Here is a 14,798-nt window from a genome sequence, read left to right as displayed (position 1 = left end):
GGTCAAGAAGATAAAGGAATAGTCAGACTTGGCTAAAATTCTGTAGTTGTTGGAGATATTAGCCTCAGGTAGGAAAACCTCAGTATTTTTCTCAGTGTCCCACATTTGATTTTTGCATGTTCAAATAGCAGTTCCTAGCTTTCAAATCCTTGTAGGCTAAAACTGTCATTCTTGAATTTAACAAAGCTCCAGTTGTCAAGTCTTTTCACCAAGCATGTTAGTGCCAGCATGTACTTGTTGATATGTCAGAAAACAGGATGCTAAATTAAGCAGAAGCTATGCAGAAAAGAATTGTGAAAATTTAAAGATATTTGTCTGCTTATTTACCCACTAATAATTTACATTTTGCCTCTTTCCACAAAGGATTTGAGGAGCACAGTTCTGTACTTCACATCATGTTCTCTGGTCATTGTTAAAACCAAAAATGAGCCTAAGAAGCCAGAGAAATAGCAGAGAGAAAAAATAAGACTTATGGTCTCAATCTCTGCAAAGAAAATGAATTCTTTTTTTTTTCTTTTTTGCCACACTTCAAGGCATGCAGAGCTTCCCCAACCAGGTATCGAACCCGTGCCCCCTGCAGTGGAAGCATGGAGTCTTAACCACTAGACCACCAGGGAGTCCCCCTGCAAAGAAAATGAGATGAAGCTGAGCATTTTATGTGGAAATGCTGCTTTACTTGTCTGAATCCTAGAAGAAGTACAGCAGTAGTCTCTACTCGTTTAACAGTTGCTTAACAGTTAACTTGCTTAACAGTTATTTTCTAGGAAAACAACACTTATTCTGAATGGCAGTGCCAGTGCTCACACCCTATGCTGACCTACCCACATGTTTGGAAGGGGAAGTCAGAAGTAGGAAGGAAACAATAGCTCCTGGAACTAGAGAAATATTGAGAAGATATCAGATGAAATGGCTGTCAAGACGCACATCGGTGTGACCTCCAAGACATGACACCTTTGGAGGAACCACCCCCAAAGTCCGGCTGCCTAGGAACCTCTAGGCTTTGTTTCAAGAGATGACAAGTGATTCTCAGCTAACCTCTCTGGGAAGGATTTTCTGACCTCAGCCTTGTCTTGTCCTTGGCTTCTCAGTCATTTATCTGCCTGCTTTTTTGTCCACTTCTCCCTCTCAACTTTACCGCCTGCTGGTTTCCTTGGTTGTCATTACTTTGGCTTCTAGTCCAGATTTTGTCACTCAGTTTACTCTCTGTGGATTGACGGTTTTTAATACCACATTTTTCTCTAACTTCCTTCTTCTTTGATTCTTCTCAGGCTCCACTTAAGTCATGACCTGCATTCAACCTGGGCTCCAGCATTCGAGCAGGAAGGAGACCACATTCACATTTTTCTTTCATTTAAATTATTACTACAATTTTGTTCTTTTTTTTCTATTTTCTGTTTTCAAATGTATAATGTTAAGTTTTCTGGAGTAGTGGTTCCCAAACTTTTGGGCTTTAGGAGCCCTTTTTGCTCTCCAACTTACTGAGAATCCCAAATAGCTATACACATTTACTATATTAGAGATTAAAGAATCTCGATATAATAGAGCAGGGGTCCCCAACCCCACGGCTGCGGACCAGTACCTGTCTGCGGCCTGTTAGGAATGGGGACACACAGCAGGAGGTGAGCGGCAGGTGAGCAAGCCAAGTTTCACCTGCTGCTCCCCGTCACTCACATTACCGCCTGAACCATCTCCACTTCCCCACTCCCACATCCGTGGAAAAATTTTCTTCCACGAAACCAGTCCCTGGTGCCAAAGAGGTTGGGGACCACTGTAATAGAGATTAAAGAATTATTAAGTATTTATTAATTAATTAAAACTATAACAGTAATAAACCCAGTATATTTTAACATAAACAACATTTTTAGTGAAAAGTAACTATATTTTCCAAAATAAAAAAATACTTAGAAGAGTGGCATTGTTTTGTAAATCTCTTTATTATCTGGCTTAATAGAAGACAGTTGGATTCTCATCTGCTTCTGCATTCAATATGTTGTTTTGTTTCAAGTATAGGAAAAAATCTAGCCTTACCCAGATGTGCAGTTGGAAAAGGGAGAACGTCATACATACCCTGAATGAGTCTTAGGGACCCGGAAGGGTCCTCTGATCACACTTTGAGAACCACTGATCTGGAGTATAGTGGGAAAATAATTACCCTTTTCAAAATTACCTTTAAAGAAAAATTAATTCTGAATTAAAAATAAATAACTACATTAGAAGATTGCTAGTCCAAATAATCTAGTATGTTTTGAATATTTCCAGAGTTTAGATAACTTTCAAAGAACTAAGTTTTGAAGGCATCCCAATATTTAATGTGTGACATAACATGATAAAAAATAAATTTGCTTAAAATTCTTATTTGTATTAAAAAGTTTTTGTTTACTGTGTCATATGAAAAAATTAAAGGATCTCTCTGACACTTATTTTATATGGATCAAAAACATACAAAAACAGGGGGGGGGGCTTCCCTGGTGGCGCAGTGGTTGAGAATCTGCCTGCCAATGCAGGGGACACGGGTTCGAGCCCTGGTCTGGGAAGATCCCACATGCCGCGGAGCAACTGGGCCCGTGAGCCACAACTACTGAGCCTGCGCATCTGGAGCCTGTGCTCCTCAACAAGAGAGGCCGCGATAGTGAGAGGCCTGCGCGCCGCGATGAAGAGTGGCCCCCACTTGCCGCAACTGGAGGAAGCCCTCGCACAGAAACGAAGACCCAACACAGCCAAAAATAAAAAAAAATAATAAATAAATAATAAATTTTTAAAAAAAAAAAAAAAAAAAAAAAAAAAAACAAGGGGGAAAACCTTATATTACATAAACGCTAAATGTGTAGTGAGAAAAATAGGTTTGAATATTAACAAATCTTAATTTAGAGACACCCATGTTCTTAAAATCTTTTTAAGCATCATGCAGTAATGAAAAATATATTTATTTTGTATTAGTGAGTAAATCCTTATTGTCCTGTGGAAGAGAAGATTGTGATAAAAAATAATCTGTATTCACTAATTTGTATGGAAACACAAAAGACCCCGAATAGCCAAAGCAATCTTGAGAAAGAAAAACAGAGCTGGAGGAATCAGGCTCCCTGACTTCAGACTATACTACAAAGCTACAGTAATCAAGACAGTATGGTACCAGCACAAAAACAGAAATATAGATCAATGGAACAGGATAGAAAGCCCAGAGATAAACCCACGCACATATGGTCACCTTATCTTTGATAAAGGAGACAAGACTATACAATGGAGAAAAAACAGCCTCTTCAATAAGTGGTGCTGGGAAAACTGGACAGCTACATGTAACACTCCCTAACACCATACACAAAAATAAACTCAAAATGGATTAAAGACCTAAATGTAAGGCCAGACACTATCAAACTCTTAGAGGAAAACAAAGGCAGAACACTCTATGACGTAAATCACAGCAAGATCCTTTTTGACCCACCTCCTAGAGAAATGGAAATAAAAACAAAAATAAACAAATGGGACCTAATGAAACTTAAAAGCTTTTGCACAGCAAAGGGAACCATAAACAAGACAAAAAGACAACCCTCAGAATGGGAGAAAATATTTGCAAATGAAGCAACTGACAAAGGATTAATCGCCAAAATTTACAAGCAGCTCATGCAGCTCAATTTAAGAAAAACAAACAACCCAATCCAAAAGTGGGCAGAAGACCTAAATAAACATTTCTGCAAAGAAGATATACAGATAGCCAACAAACACATGAAAGAATGCTCAACACCTAACTAATCATTAGAGAAATGCAAATCAAAACTACATTGAGATATCATCTCACACCAGTCAGAATGGCCATCATCAAAAAATCTACAAACAATAAATGCTGGAGAGGGTGTGGAGAAAAGGGAACCCCCTTGCACTGCTGGTGGGAATGTAAATTGGTGCAGCCACTATGGAGAACAGTATGGAGGTTCCTTAAAAAACTAAAAATAGAACTACCATATGACCCAGCAATCCCACTACTGGGCATATACCCTGAGAAAACCATAATTCAAAAAGAGTCATGTACCACAATGTTCATTGCAGCTCTGTCTATACTAGCCAGGACATGGAAGCAACCTAAGTGCCCATTGACAGATGAATGGATAAAGAAGATGTGGCACATATATACAATGGAATATTACTCAGCCGTAAAAAGAAATGAAATTGAGTTATTTGTAGTGAGGTGGATGGACCTAGAGTCTGTCATACAGAGTGAAGTAAGTCAGAAAGAGAAAAACAAATACCATATGCTAACACATATATATGGAATCTTAAAAAAAAAAAAAAAAGGTCATGAAGAACCTAGGGGCAAGACGGGAATAAAGACGCAAACCTACTAGAGAATGGACTTGAGGATACGGGGAGGGGGAAGGGTAAGCTGGGACAAAGTGAGAGAGTGGCATGGACATATATACACTACCAAATATAAAATAGATAGCTAGTGGGAAGCAGCCACATAGCACAGGGAGATCAGCTCTGTGCTTTGTGACCACCTACAGGGGTGGGATAGGGAAGGTGGGAGGGAGAGAGATGCAAGAGGGAAGAGATATGGGGATATATGTATATGTATAGCTGATTCACTTTGTTATAAAGCAGAAACTAACACACCATTGTAAAGCAATTATGCTCCAATAAAAACGTTAAAAAAAAAATCTGTGTTCACGGAATGATTCCTCTTATATGAGGCATCTAAAATAGTCAGACTCATACAAGTAGAGAGTAGGTGTACTTCCTAAGGGATAAGTGAAGGGGGAGATGGAGATTTGTTGTTCAATGGGTATCACGTTACAGTTATACAGAATGAGTAAGTTCCAGAGATCTACTGTACAACATGATGCCTAGAGTTAATAATAAAGTATTGTTCACTTAAAAATTTGTTGAGTGTGCTTACCCCACACACACACACACACCCCACATACACACACACACAACAAAGGGACACAGGAGACTTTTGGAGGTGATGGATATGTTTATTACCTTGATTGTGGTGATGGTAACATGAATCTATACACGTGTCCAAACTCACCACATTGTATACATTACATTAATTACGTGTGGTTTTTTGTATACCAATTATACCTCAGCAAAGCTAGAAAAAAATTTAAAATTTTTAAAATAATTAAGAAATTATCATCTATATCCAAATTTTCCTCAACAGCATCTACAGAACTGAAATGGAGTGTGAGCCAAGAACTCTTTGGAAGAGATCTGTCAGTGTCATCTGCCTGTTTTAGCAATGCCCCTCTTTCTCAGAGCTCTCTCTTTTGATACAAGTAGAATGACTCTTGCTCAATAGCAAATTTTCATGAAATATGTGATTTTTTAACTAGATAAAAGAACTTTTATAGCGTTTTCCTCTAATACTACATTACCCACAGACCATGCTGTCAGTATCCCATGTGTTGGGCTGTCTGATATCACTGAGTGGCCGTCAGCAGCCCACATATCACACTAGCATCACCTGTGCACACTTAAACAAGTCTTTCTTCATTTTATATTAACAATAGTGTGACTTTTTTGTTTTTTTAATAAATTTATTTATTTATTTATTTATTTATTTATTTATGGCTGCGTTGGGTCTTCATTGCTGCGCGTGGGCTTTCTCTAGTTGTGGCGAGCAGGGGCTACTCTTCGTTGCGGTGCGCGGGCTTCTCATTGCGGTGGCTTCTCTTGTTGCGGAGCACAGGCTCTCGGCACACAGGCTTCGGTAGTTGTGGCATGCGGGCTCAGTAGTTGTGGCACCTGGGCTTAGTTGCTCCTCGACTTGCGGGATCTTACCGGATCAGGGATCGAACCCGTGTCCCCTGCATTGGCAGGTGGATTCTTAACCACTGCGCCACCAGGGAAGTCCAATAGCATGACTTGTAATGGCTAATGATTTCAAAGTCTTTTAGAGTTAGCCCACTGTTTGAATGATAGCAGTATTTTGACTCACAGAAAAATGATCTTCCACTGAACAATGGAATTTTTAAAACAAAACTTGTTTACAACTTATGTTCTTCTATCTTCTTATGGCATCTTCTAGAGGAGTCTTATGCCCCAAATTAGATATTAATCTTCCTCTGAAAAAGATGATATTTTGTTTGTTTTTTCATATGCCCAGCATTGTTTAACATGAGGCTGAGCACATTAAAAACTATATTAGACCCTTACTATGTACTATACATTCATTACGTATACATTCAAGAGAGATCCTTGACTCCCCAGTTCCATGGAACACATTTTCTCTTTTTTAAATGGATCAGATTTTTAGGCTTTCCTCTGCTCAGACATTTGGAGAATATGATGAATGTTGTAGATCCTCTTCCCTCCCAGAAAACACATAGATCTGAGGAACTGCTTTATCCAAATCTCTACTCCAACCTTTCATATCGAGTCATCATTTCCTTAGACCCCTTTATTTTCCTTCAGCTTACATCACTGATAGCATCAAGCAACTCCGGATAACTTAAGTAGAAAAGGAGATTCAGTAGCTCACATAATAAGACAGCTCAAAGGGCAAACTAGCTTATGCATAACTGAATCCAGTGGATTACATGGTCAGCAGTACTCATTCTTCATCTCTAGCAATGTTTTTTTCTGTGTTGGCTCCATTTTCAGTGAAGTGATCTCCATATGGTATCAAAAATGGTCCCTGGTAGTGGCAGACTCTATACTCTTGCTCTCACAATTTCAGAGGAAAAGAGAATACCTCTTTCTTGATTATTTGAGCAAAATTTGGGGGGAGGACCCAGATCGTAATGACTTGGATCTGGTGGATATCCCTGACTCAAGTCACTTTGGCCAGAGAATAGAGTACTCTGATTGGTTAGGCTGGGTTATGTGCTCACTTCTGTGGGAAAAAGGCAAGCGAAGTGATTGACAGCTCCAATGGGTTTGGGTCAAGGATCCAAAAAAGAAAGGAAGAGAAGGAGGAGGAATAGGTTGAGATGTAGTTGTGCCTTTGTGGTGATAGTGATAATTTTTGATAGCAAAGGGGCCACACAAGCGGTCTGACAAGTTGTGACCCATATTTGTAACTAGTTCTCTTTATGTCTGAAACAGAGAGGAAAGACATGCAGCTGGACAAAAAAGGGAGGAAGGCAACACTTAGAAATTAACCTCTGCCATTGACCTGATTCATCCAGGTGGTTATTGCTGTTTCTGACTCTCTGCTACAATGAAGATATTTCTAAGGTGGGAGTATCTTTCAGTTTCTCTCATTTTGCCTTTTAGGTGGACAAAAAAATCGTAAGAACTGAGATAGGAGTTCTTCTTCGCCTCTCACATCCAAACATTGTAAGTGGTTTTTAGCCTGTTTTTTCAAATAATCTCCAATGTTACAGGATGAGATTTTTGTTCTTTACTGTCCATTCTGATGATGAGAAAGGGACTCTTCCACCTCCAGTAAGTAGCCACCTTGGCCTAGCTCTTGTCCTTATCTGATCCCGTTTTTCAATTCTTTTTAACTGAATAAATCTTAAGAATTATACCCCTTGAAAGAGTTTCAAAATGGGCAGTTCAGCAATATATACCATTGATGTTTTCATGCATAAGAGGATAACTAAAATTGGAGAGTTTTTTTCACTCTAATAAGACACAGGCTTTTTTCTTTTGTGGGCCTATCTTACTAATATGCCATTGCTGAAAACGCCTGTGAAGAAAATGCATTGCTTTCCATAGTCATTTCAGTCTCCTATGAGAGAGTATTTGCGTCAGAGACAATGTGAAGATTCAAATAAATAATGTACTTGAATGGGGAAAATAAAACGTCCTCCCAAGCTCTGCTCTAGGCTATGTCCAGACAAAGGCACTGAGGGAAAGAAGGGCTGGGGAAAAGCTTTCTTGAGCCAATGAAGTGAAAAGAACAAAATCATTTTCCAGGCCATAACTTGTTTCTATAAATTGAGTCACTTACTTAAAATATTTTACTCATTTCTCTGAGAAAGTTGTGGTGTTCCCGAGGATGACCTGCAATGCTTAGGCTCAAGGCAAAGTGCTTAAAACTTGTATATTAGTTAGCAATGCATTCAGCTGTAAATAACAGAAAACTTGAATATGGTGGTCTAAACAAATATTTTTCTTACGTTGTAAGAAATCAGAAGGCAGGCAGCTGTTAACACTCGTTCAGTTCCTCAGTGATGCCATCCAGGACCCAGACACCTTCCATCCACTGGTTTGCCCATCTTCAGTGCACTGGCTTTCACCTTCATGCTTTTCCCTCATGGTCCTAAAGTGGCTGCTCCACAGTGTTCACAAGTCTTCAGGTCTATATTCAAGACAGAAAGTAGTGGAAAGGCTTAACAAGCAGAGTCTGATGAGAAGCGTAAAAGCTTTTTGCAGAATTTCCAGCTGCGGTAGAATTCTCTTCAGTTTGTGGCCACAAGATCTGGTCACAAGATCACCCTAAACTGCATGGAGACTGGAAAATTAGGGAGTAGGGTTATCATAAGTGGCTTAGACCAAACATAATCCATAATTTAAGGCTAGGTACCTTGCTTCCCTAAACAAATCAGGGTTCTGTTTGCAGTAAAGTAGGGGGAGAAGGGCTTTGGGTAAGCAATTAACAAAAGTTACCATGTATAATCACCACTTTTACATTATCCGTCTTATTTCTTTCAAAGAGAAGTCAATATGGAATTTTCCTCAAATATAGATCAGTCCTGGTCACTAGATTCTCAGAAGGAAAATATCCAAAATTGGATGGATTATCTGAATGTGATGAAAACCTTGTTATGGTCAATCAAATCACTATCACTGTTACTTTTCTGAGTATCCTTTCATCATCCAGCAACTTTTTAGCTGTTAAGGGATTCCCTTTCCCTACAGACAGACTTTAACCTGGTCCTGTTCTGTCTTAGACCCCTAATTGAAGTCCCTTTCTAGAAGAAGGAGGCATTTGCATCTCTACCAACCATGATGCTTTCAAATGGTTTAGGACGTTTTGTTTGCTTGTTTGTTTTTTTTTTGTTTGCTTTTTGGTTTTTTTAAAATTCTGTTGAAATGCAGAAATTGGGATGATTTGGCAAAATTTAAGAAACATTTCTAGGGCAGGTATCTTTCAACTATCAAAATAAAAAATATAAAAACTCAAAAGGACCTTTGAAGAAATGAGGTAACTGATAGAAACAACCAGAGAGTGACAAATGACTGCCTGGTACTAGAATAAGGAAGCTTTTTTAACCATGATCCAACATATTGCTATTACAGAGAGTGCTGTTGTAGCCATAATTTTAACTATTTTCTAGAAAGTTGAAAATAAAGAATTTGTGATTTTTTTTATATCTTTTCCCAGATAAAACTTAAAGAGATATTTGAAACCCCTATAGAAATCAGTCTGGTCCTAGAACTCGTCACAGGAGGAGAGCTGTTTGACAGGTGAGTAGGTCCTGGCAATGTAACCACAGTAAGGTTTTGCTTCCAGTCACCAAAAATAACCAAAAGGAAATTTCTCCTGAAATTTTTCATAATGACATATTATGCCAGTTGATAACTTCTACTAAAATAGATCTTAAAAGGAGTGTAGAATGGAAAGAGAGTGGTATTTGGTAAGATGTGGGTAGACGAAAATTTGGGAAGCTTAGTGAACAAAAATAGAAACATGGTACTATTTACTTCTGCAAACATTTACTTCTAGATAAAAAGCAGAATTTCTAAAGTCATACTAAGTCTAAACTAAATAGTAAGATTTATGAGAATATTTTGTGAGAAAATATTCAATGAGAATTATAGAAAGTTAAACATGTATTACAATAGTATTCTTTATTATGATCCAAAAGCCATAAAAATCAATTCTCTCCAAATGATTGTTTCTAGGCCTACTTTCTTTGTTAGGCTGTGTAAAGAGTTCCAAGTTGCAGAGAAAAACATGTTCTGTTATATCCAATTATAACCAATTTTAGTTGTCGGTTCATATGTTCATCACTCAAGGCAGAGGTTTGAGGATGGCAGGGAGTATTTCTGGAAATCTGGTAGCGCATAATATAGGTACATTATTTGTACAAGAGACACACACTTTAAGCTTCCATAGCTTTCCTACCCTCCTCATCTTCTCAGAATTCCCTCTTTGCCCTGATGGGCTCTTGGGAGCTCTTTGCTGTGCTGAACAGGGTAATTAAGCAAGAATGGAATTGGAAGAAGACAAAGAGACTGAGTAGGTATATATCAGAAATGGTAAGAAACTGCAGTTTCTGTGATGTAAAGGTCTTGTTGGTTGAAGAAAGGGTTAAGAGAGAAGTGGACTGAAGACAGAAGACAGAAGAGAGGTTGATGAACTGCTAATGTAGCATGAGTGCCTGGAGCACAGTAAATTCTCAATAAATATTTGCTGCATGAATGAGTGAGTGAGCAACTGCTACAGTGAATGGACTCTGAGGAGAAAGATACCTAAGGGTTTAGAATGTGTTAGGAGAAGAGCATGCCTCCCCTTCTTCCCCACCCCTACTCCACCCAGTTAAATTTACTGCCTCTTCAAGAGCTTCCAAAAGTCTTCGTATTGGTTTTCAAAGTTCCTGTCTGCTTTTAATGTTACCCAGTGCAGAGTTGGATCTTCAGATAGGAAGAAGCAAAACGGCCTTGATTGGAGCTACATATGTATCTTCAACATTTTGTTCAGATGTATACTAAAGTTTCCTTAGAGCAAGTTATGTGAATTTATCAGATTTTAAAAATTGTAGCATTTAAACTATATTCATTCTTTACAAATAAATGAATCACCTGAGGGAAGTAAACATAGGTAGCCTAGACATATATTGATACTTCTTGTGGTATTTGGCTCATAGTCAGTTGGACTCATGGTTTTAAATCCTGACTTAAGGAACAAATAACTAACATAGAGCGGTTTGCTTAACTTCTCTGAACCTCAGAACAAACTTGAAGCTGTACTATGATCCTAAGGAAGCTGAGACACTCTGATCCACTATAAGGATAGCCTTATCCTAAAACTATCATGTTCCCATATGCTTAGTCAAGACTCTTCTGGACTAGTTTATTTGAATGTTGCCTAAATTTGCCAGTAATTGGTCCTTTTTCAACACCTTTTTAGCTGACTCTTTCATGGACATATTCCTTCTTTACGTACATTAACAGAGTCAAATTATAGTTAGATCCTGATGGCTTTGGAGCCGTGAGATCTTCCTAAGGAAGACTTACATATTTCTCTGCTAATTATGGTCTAACAGAGAAAAATCTCCTGTTCTTTGTAAATAATTGCAGGACAGGAATTTCACAATGAAGTTGTCATCTACCAATGGCACTTAACTATTTACCTTCTAACCTCTGTTTGTCTGAATCATTTTGGAATCAGGAGTCTCTTTCCTTCCCTTCTCCCCAGCCTTTCTGGTTCTCTCATCTTGCAGTCTACTTGATTTTGATGGAATAGAGTTAATTCAGCTATAGATAAGAGTGGAAAACTAAATGCTGTTGATAAATTTCATTTACAGTGATAAATGGATGAAATATTTGGATTTAACAGAGGACATCTAAAGAATGGCAGACAGCCAGTAGAGCACTCAACTACCCTATAAACTCTTAGTGGTCGTGGATAATAGGCTTTTTTCCCCCTGAATGTTGTTGTCCGCATATCTGTTGCCATTAAGTTACTTAATTCTACAGTTATCTTTAAATTTGTATCAAACTGAAAACATATCCTGCATTATTATCCATTTATTGCTTTCTTTCTTGAGAGTTAAAAATCATAATATGGTCTCTTTTTCCTGTACTTAGGTCAAAAACCAAACATATTTAATTGTAATGATAGAAATTCATTTCTGGTCTAATGATGACTCTAATAGTATCTAATGAATGAACTAATGGAGCAACTGATGAAGAGATAATTATGTTAGTCCACTGTAGTCAAAATGGTTGTATTTTATTAACAAAAGATCTGTTCTACGGTGCTCCTAAAAACCGAAACATGGTAAATCCAAGTGGAATCTGCTGTTTCATGTAGAGTATGAATAGTAAATTGCATAGGACAATGGATTACAATTTTAGGGATTAAAATCAGTGATATTTTGTGTCCAAGAAAATCCCCCCAAAAAATTTCCACAAAATTACGATATCATGGAAAAACCTCCAGAACGTTTTCTGTTCCGTCTTTCTCAATCTAGTCACAATTCTTATAAATTTATTGAACTTTTTAAGTGGACAAGTTCTGAGGTTGTTTAAGAGTAAATTTTCAAGTATTTTTTTTCCAGAAAATGATAGTATTTTAAGATAACTAATTTAGCAGTGTCCTTCTGGTCTTCTAATTAAATTTTTTTAAAGGTTTTTTTTTTTTTCTGATTTTTGTCTAACTCCAGTATCAGAATATCTTGTGAATTTTTAATTGTCTTTTTTTTTCTGTTTTCTCCTTGTGTTTTTGCTTGCTAGATTATGTTTGTTCAAATGCTAAACATTATGTATAAAAGGTTTTAGAATTTGAGGCTTTAAATGTTGTTGCCTTCCAAAAGAGCAGATTTTATTTTGCTCCAGCAGGCAGTTTAGGTAAGGAACAGATCACTTTAATCTAATCAGGCAGTGGACTGATTCAAAGCTGGGCTTCCTGAGGGTGGATCTATTTCTTGTCAACTGTTGCTCATAGGGTTTTGCTCATTAAGGGTCCCAATTTTAGCCAGGGGATTTTGCCAGGGCCCCCCTTCCTTGACAGACAGACCCTAAATGCTAGCTTCTGTTCCCTCTACCCTGTGAGATGGCCCATCAGCTACTGATTTAGAATCAGTAAATGCCTTTAAAGGGAAAGCATAGGCATCAGATATCAGGTTTGCTTTTCTGGGTTTTTCTTCTCTTCTAGATCTTGGCTCCTAAAGCCTTAACTTCCTTGGTAACTCTGAGATGTCTTCAAATATACTTTAAAATGTATTTTATTTAGCTTGTTTTCATTGTTCTTGCCTGTACGCTTGTCTACCCCACCATTACTGAGAGCAAAAATTCAGTACATGTGGTTTTACAAGTTCTTTCACAGACACTAGTGTGTCTTCCTCTTTTATGTCAACCCTTTGGGGCAAGCAGATGAAGAGCATTGTCCCCACTATACAGATGTGGAAACTGAGAATGAGTCAAGGTAAATGATCTTCCCCAAATAGGCAGCTGGTGTGTCTTTTCATCCAACTCTTCCTCCTCATAAGACCTCACTGTCTTTCTTATTAAATCCAGTTAGCCCCTTTTAAATCATTTCCAAGGGAATAAACTATTGTTTATTGTGTTTATGGAGAATCCCTGATGTATTGGTTGGTCCTATGCAAAACTGTGTATGTATTTAACTCACTCAATCACCCTTCATGTTTTTCTAAGGCATTATCATCCCCATTTTTTTCAAGAACACCAACTGTAGAAATTGATAAGTCATAAAGTCAGGCCTGAAACTCACATCTGTCTGACTACAAACTTTTTTTTTTCATTTCCCAAAAGTGAAAATATTCTCTTTCCAAACAACAAGTCATCAGCGTGCAGGAGAAGTAGTGCTTATGTTTGCAGATTATGAATTTACCCCATTAATTACCTGACAGAGTCCTAGTATATCAGTCCTAATAGTCATTTCTACTTCAGCATTCCTGGGTCTCTTACTGTTGGTGGAAGTAAATGGAATTTTCAGGACATTGTCATTAGGAAAAGATTCTAGAAATGGAACTTAGGTCTTTTCTCCAGTCTCCATGGAGTTGTGTCATGGTTGGTATTCTCGTTAACCAAAATCAGAACACGTCTGAATTTGTGAAGACTATTGTGTCAAAAATTAGTCATTAATGTAATTGTCTAAAGTGAAGACCTATAAAATCTTATTGTCTAAAAGGATAATTGGTCACTATAATGAGGGCCATTTGTGAGTGCCTTTTGGGGTCCTAGCAGTGGCAGGGCATTTTACTAACCATGATCTCATTTAATCCTCACAGCAACACATATACAAGGTAGGCCTTGATATATATACATTTTGTAGACCAGATAACTGAGGATCAGAGTGTTCCGTTAACTACCATTAGGTCACTCAGTTTACATTGGATCTAATAATTACAACAACAATAATTAAATGAAACTGGACTCAAGTATGTTGGATTCCAAACATGATTTTTCTACCATGCCATGCTGCTGCTATGTAAGCAAATGCCAGTACTCTTAATACGTAAAAATAAAACTTCAAATTAGTAATGTAACATTTTGTTCTGCTTAAGTGTTGGCTTAACTTAAACGTTTATATATATATATATATATATATATATATATATACACACACTTGTTTTTCAACCATGGATATCTTAAATACATCTTCCCTTATGCAGTTTTATCTGGCTACATATGAAGAAAACATATACTTAGATTTGGACTAGATTTAAAGTCTACTTTTCCCAGAAGCTTGGCTCTAAAGGGAAAAATAAAAGTGAGGTAGTAGAAAGGGACACAGGATAAATGGAGGCTTATTTATTATCTTAAGCTGGCACACTGGTAACACATTAATTTGCTGATGGGAAGGAGGCTACAGGATGGGGAAGCAGGAGAGATCTGTGTGAGAGGGACTTTTATTTGGAACATCCCAGAGAAGACACTGAAGGAATAAGATCTAGAGCCACTTAAAAGGATTTGTTTTAAAAAAAGTTTCCCTCTTCCTCAGAAGCATAGTCAAGCTGCAGAAGAATCAAAGGACCTACAATAGTCGCAACAATTTTGAAAAAGAGGACTTAATATCAGGGCTGGGATATAATTCTAGCCTACTTACAAACTAACAAGTTAGCCTTGTACACCTTCATGGATGTTGGGAAAAGATATGAGACTCCTGATCAGAGTCCCATGGGGGCATCACAACAGGCTCAAATGGATGCCTGCAGACAGAG

At 37.8% G+C, this 14,798-nt stretch overlaps 1 protein-coding gene across 5 annotated transcripts in view; it reads left to right on the top strand.

Moving 5' to 3' along the window:
- Nucleotides 1–14,798, top strand: part of CAMK4 (calcium/calmodulin dependent protein kinase IV) — a 239,870-nt gene that overhangs the window by 137,562 nt on the left and 87,510 nt on the right. For 4 of the 5 annotated variants that reach the window (XM_082455785.1, XM_082455784.1, XM_082455786.1 and 1 more), the window contains exons 4-5: nucleotides 7,213–7,275; nucleotides 9,272–9,354. The exons of the other annotated variant lie outside the window; for it this stretch is intronic. In XM_082455785.1, the coding sequence (XP_082311911.1) occupies nucleotides 7,213–7,275; nucleotides 9,272–9,354 (146 nt within the window). The remainder of the gene's footprint in view (nucleotides 1–7,212; nucleotides 7,276–9,271; nucleotides 9,355–14,798) is intronic. 5 annotated transcript variants of the gene reach the window in all.

This window comes from Balaenoptera physalus (assembly GCF_965194825.1).
Source record: "Balaenoptera physalus genome assembly, chromosome: 3".
NCBI lineage: Eukaryota > Metazoa > Chordata > Mammalia > Artiodactyla > Balaenopteridae > Balaenoptera > Balaenoptera physalus.
Note: the sequence above shows the minus strand (reverse complement) of the source record. Positions and strands in the feature narration are given on the sequence as shown.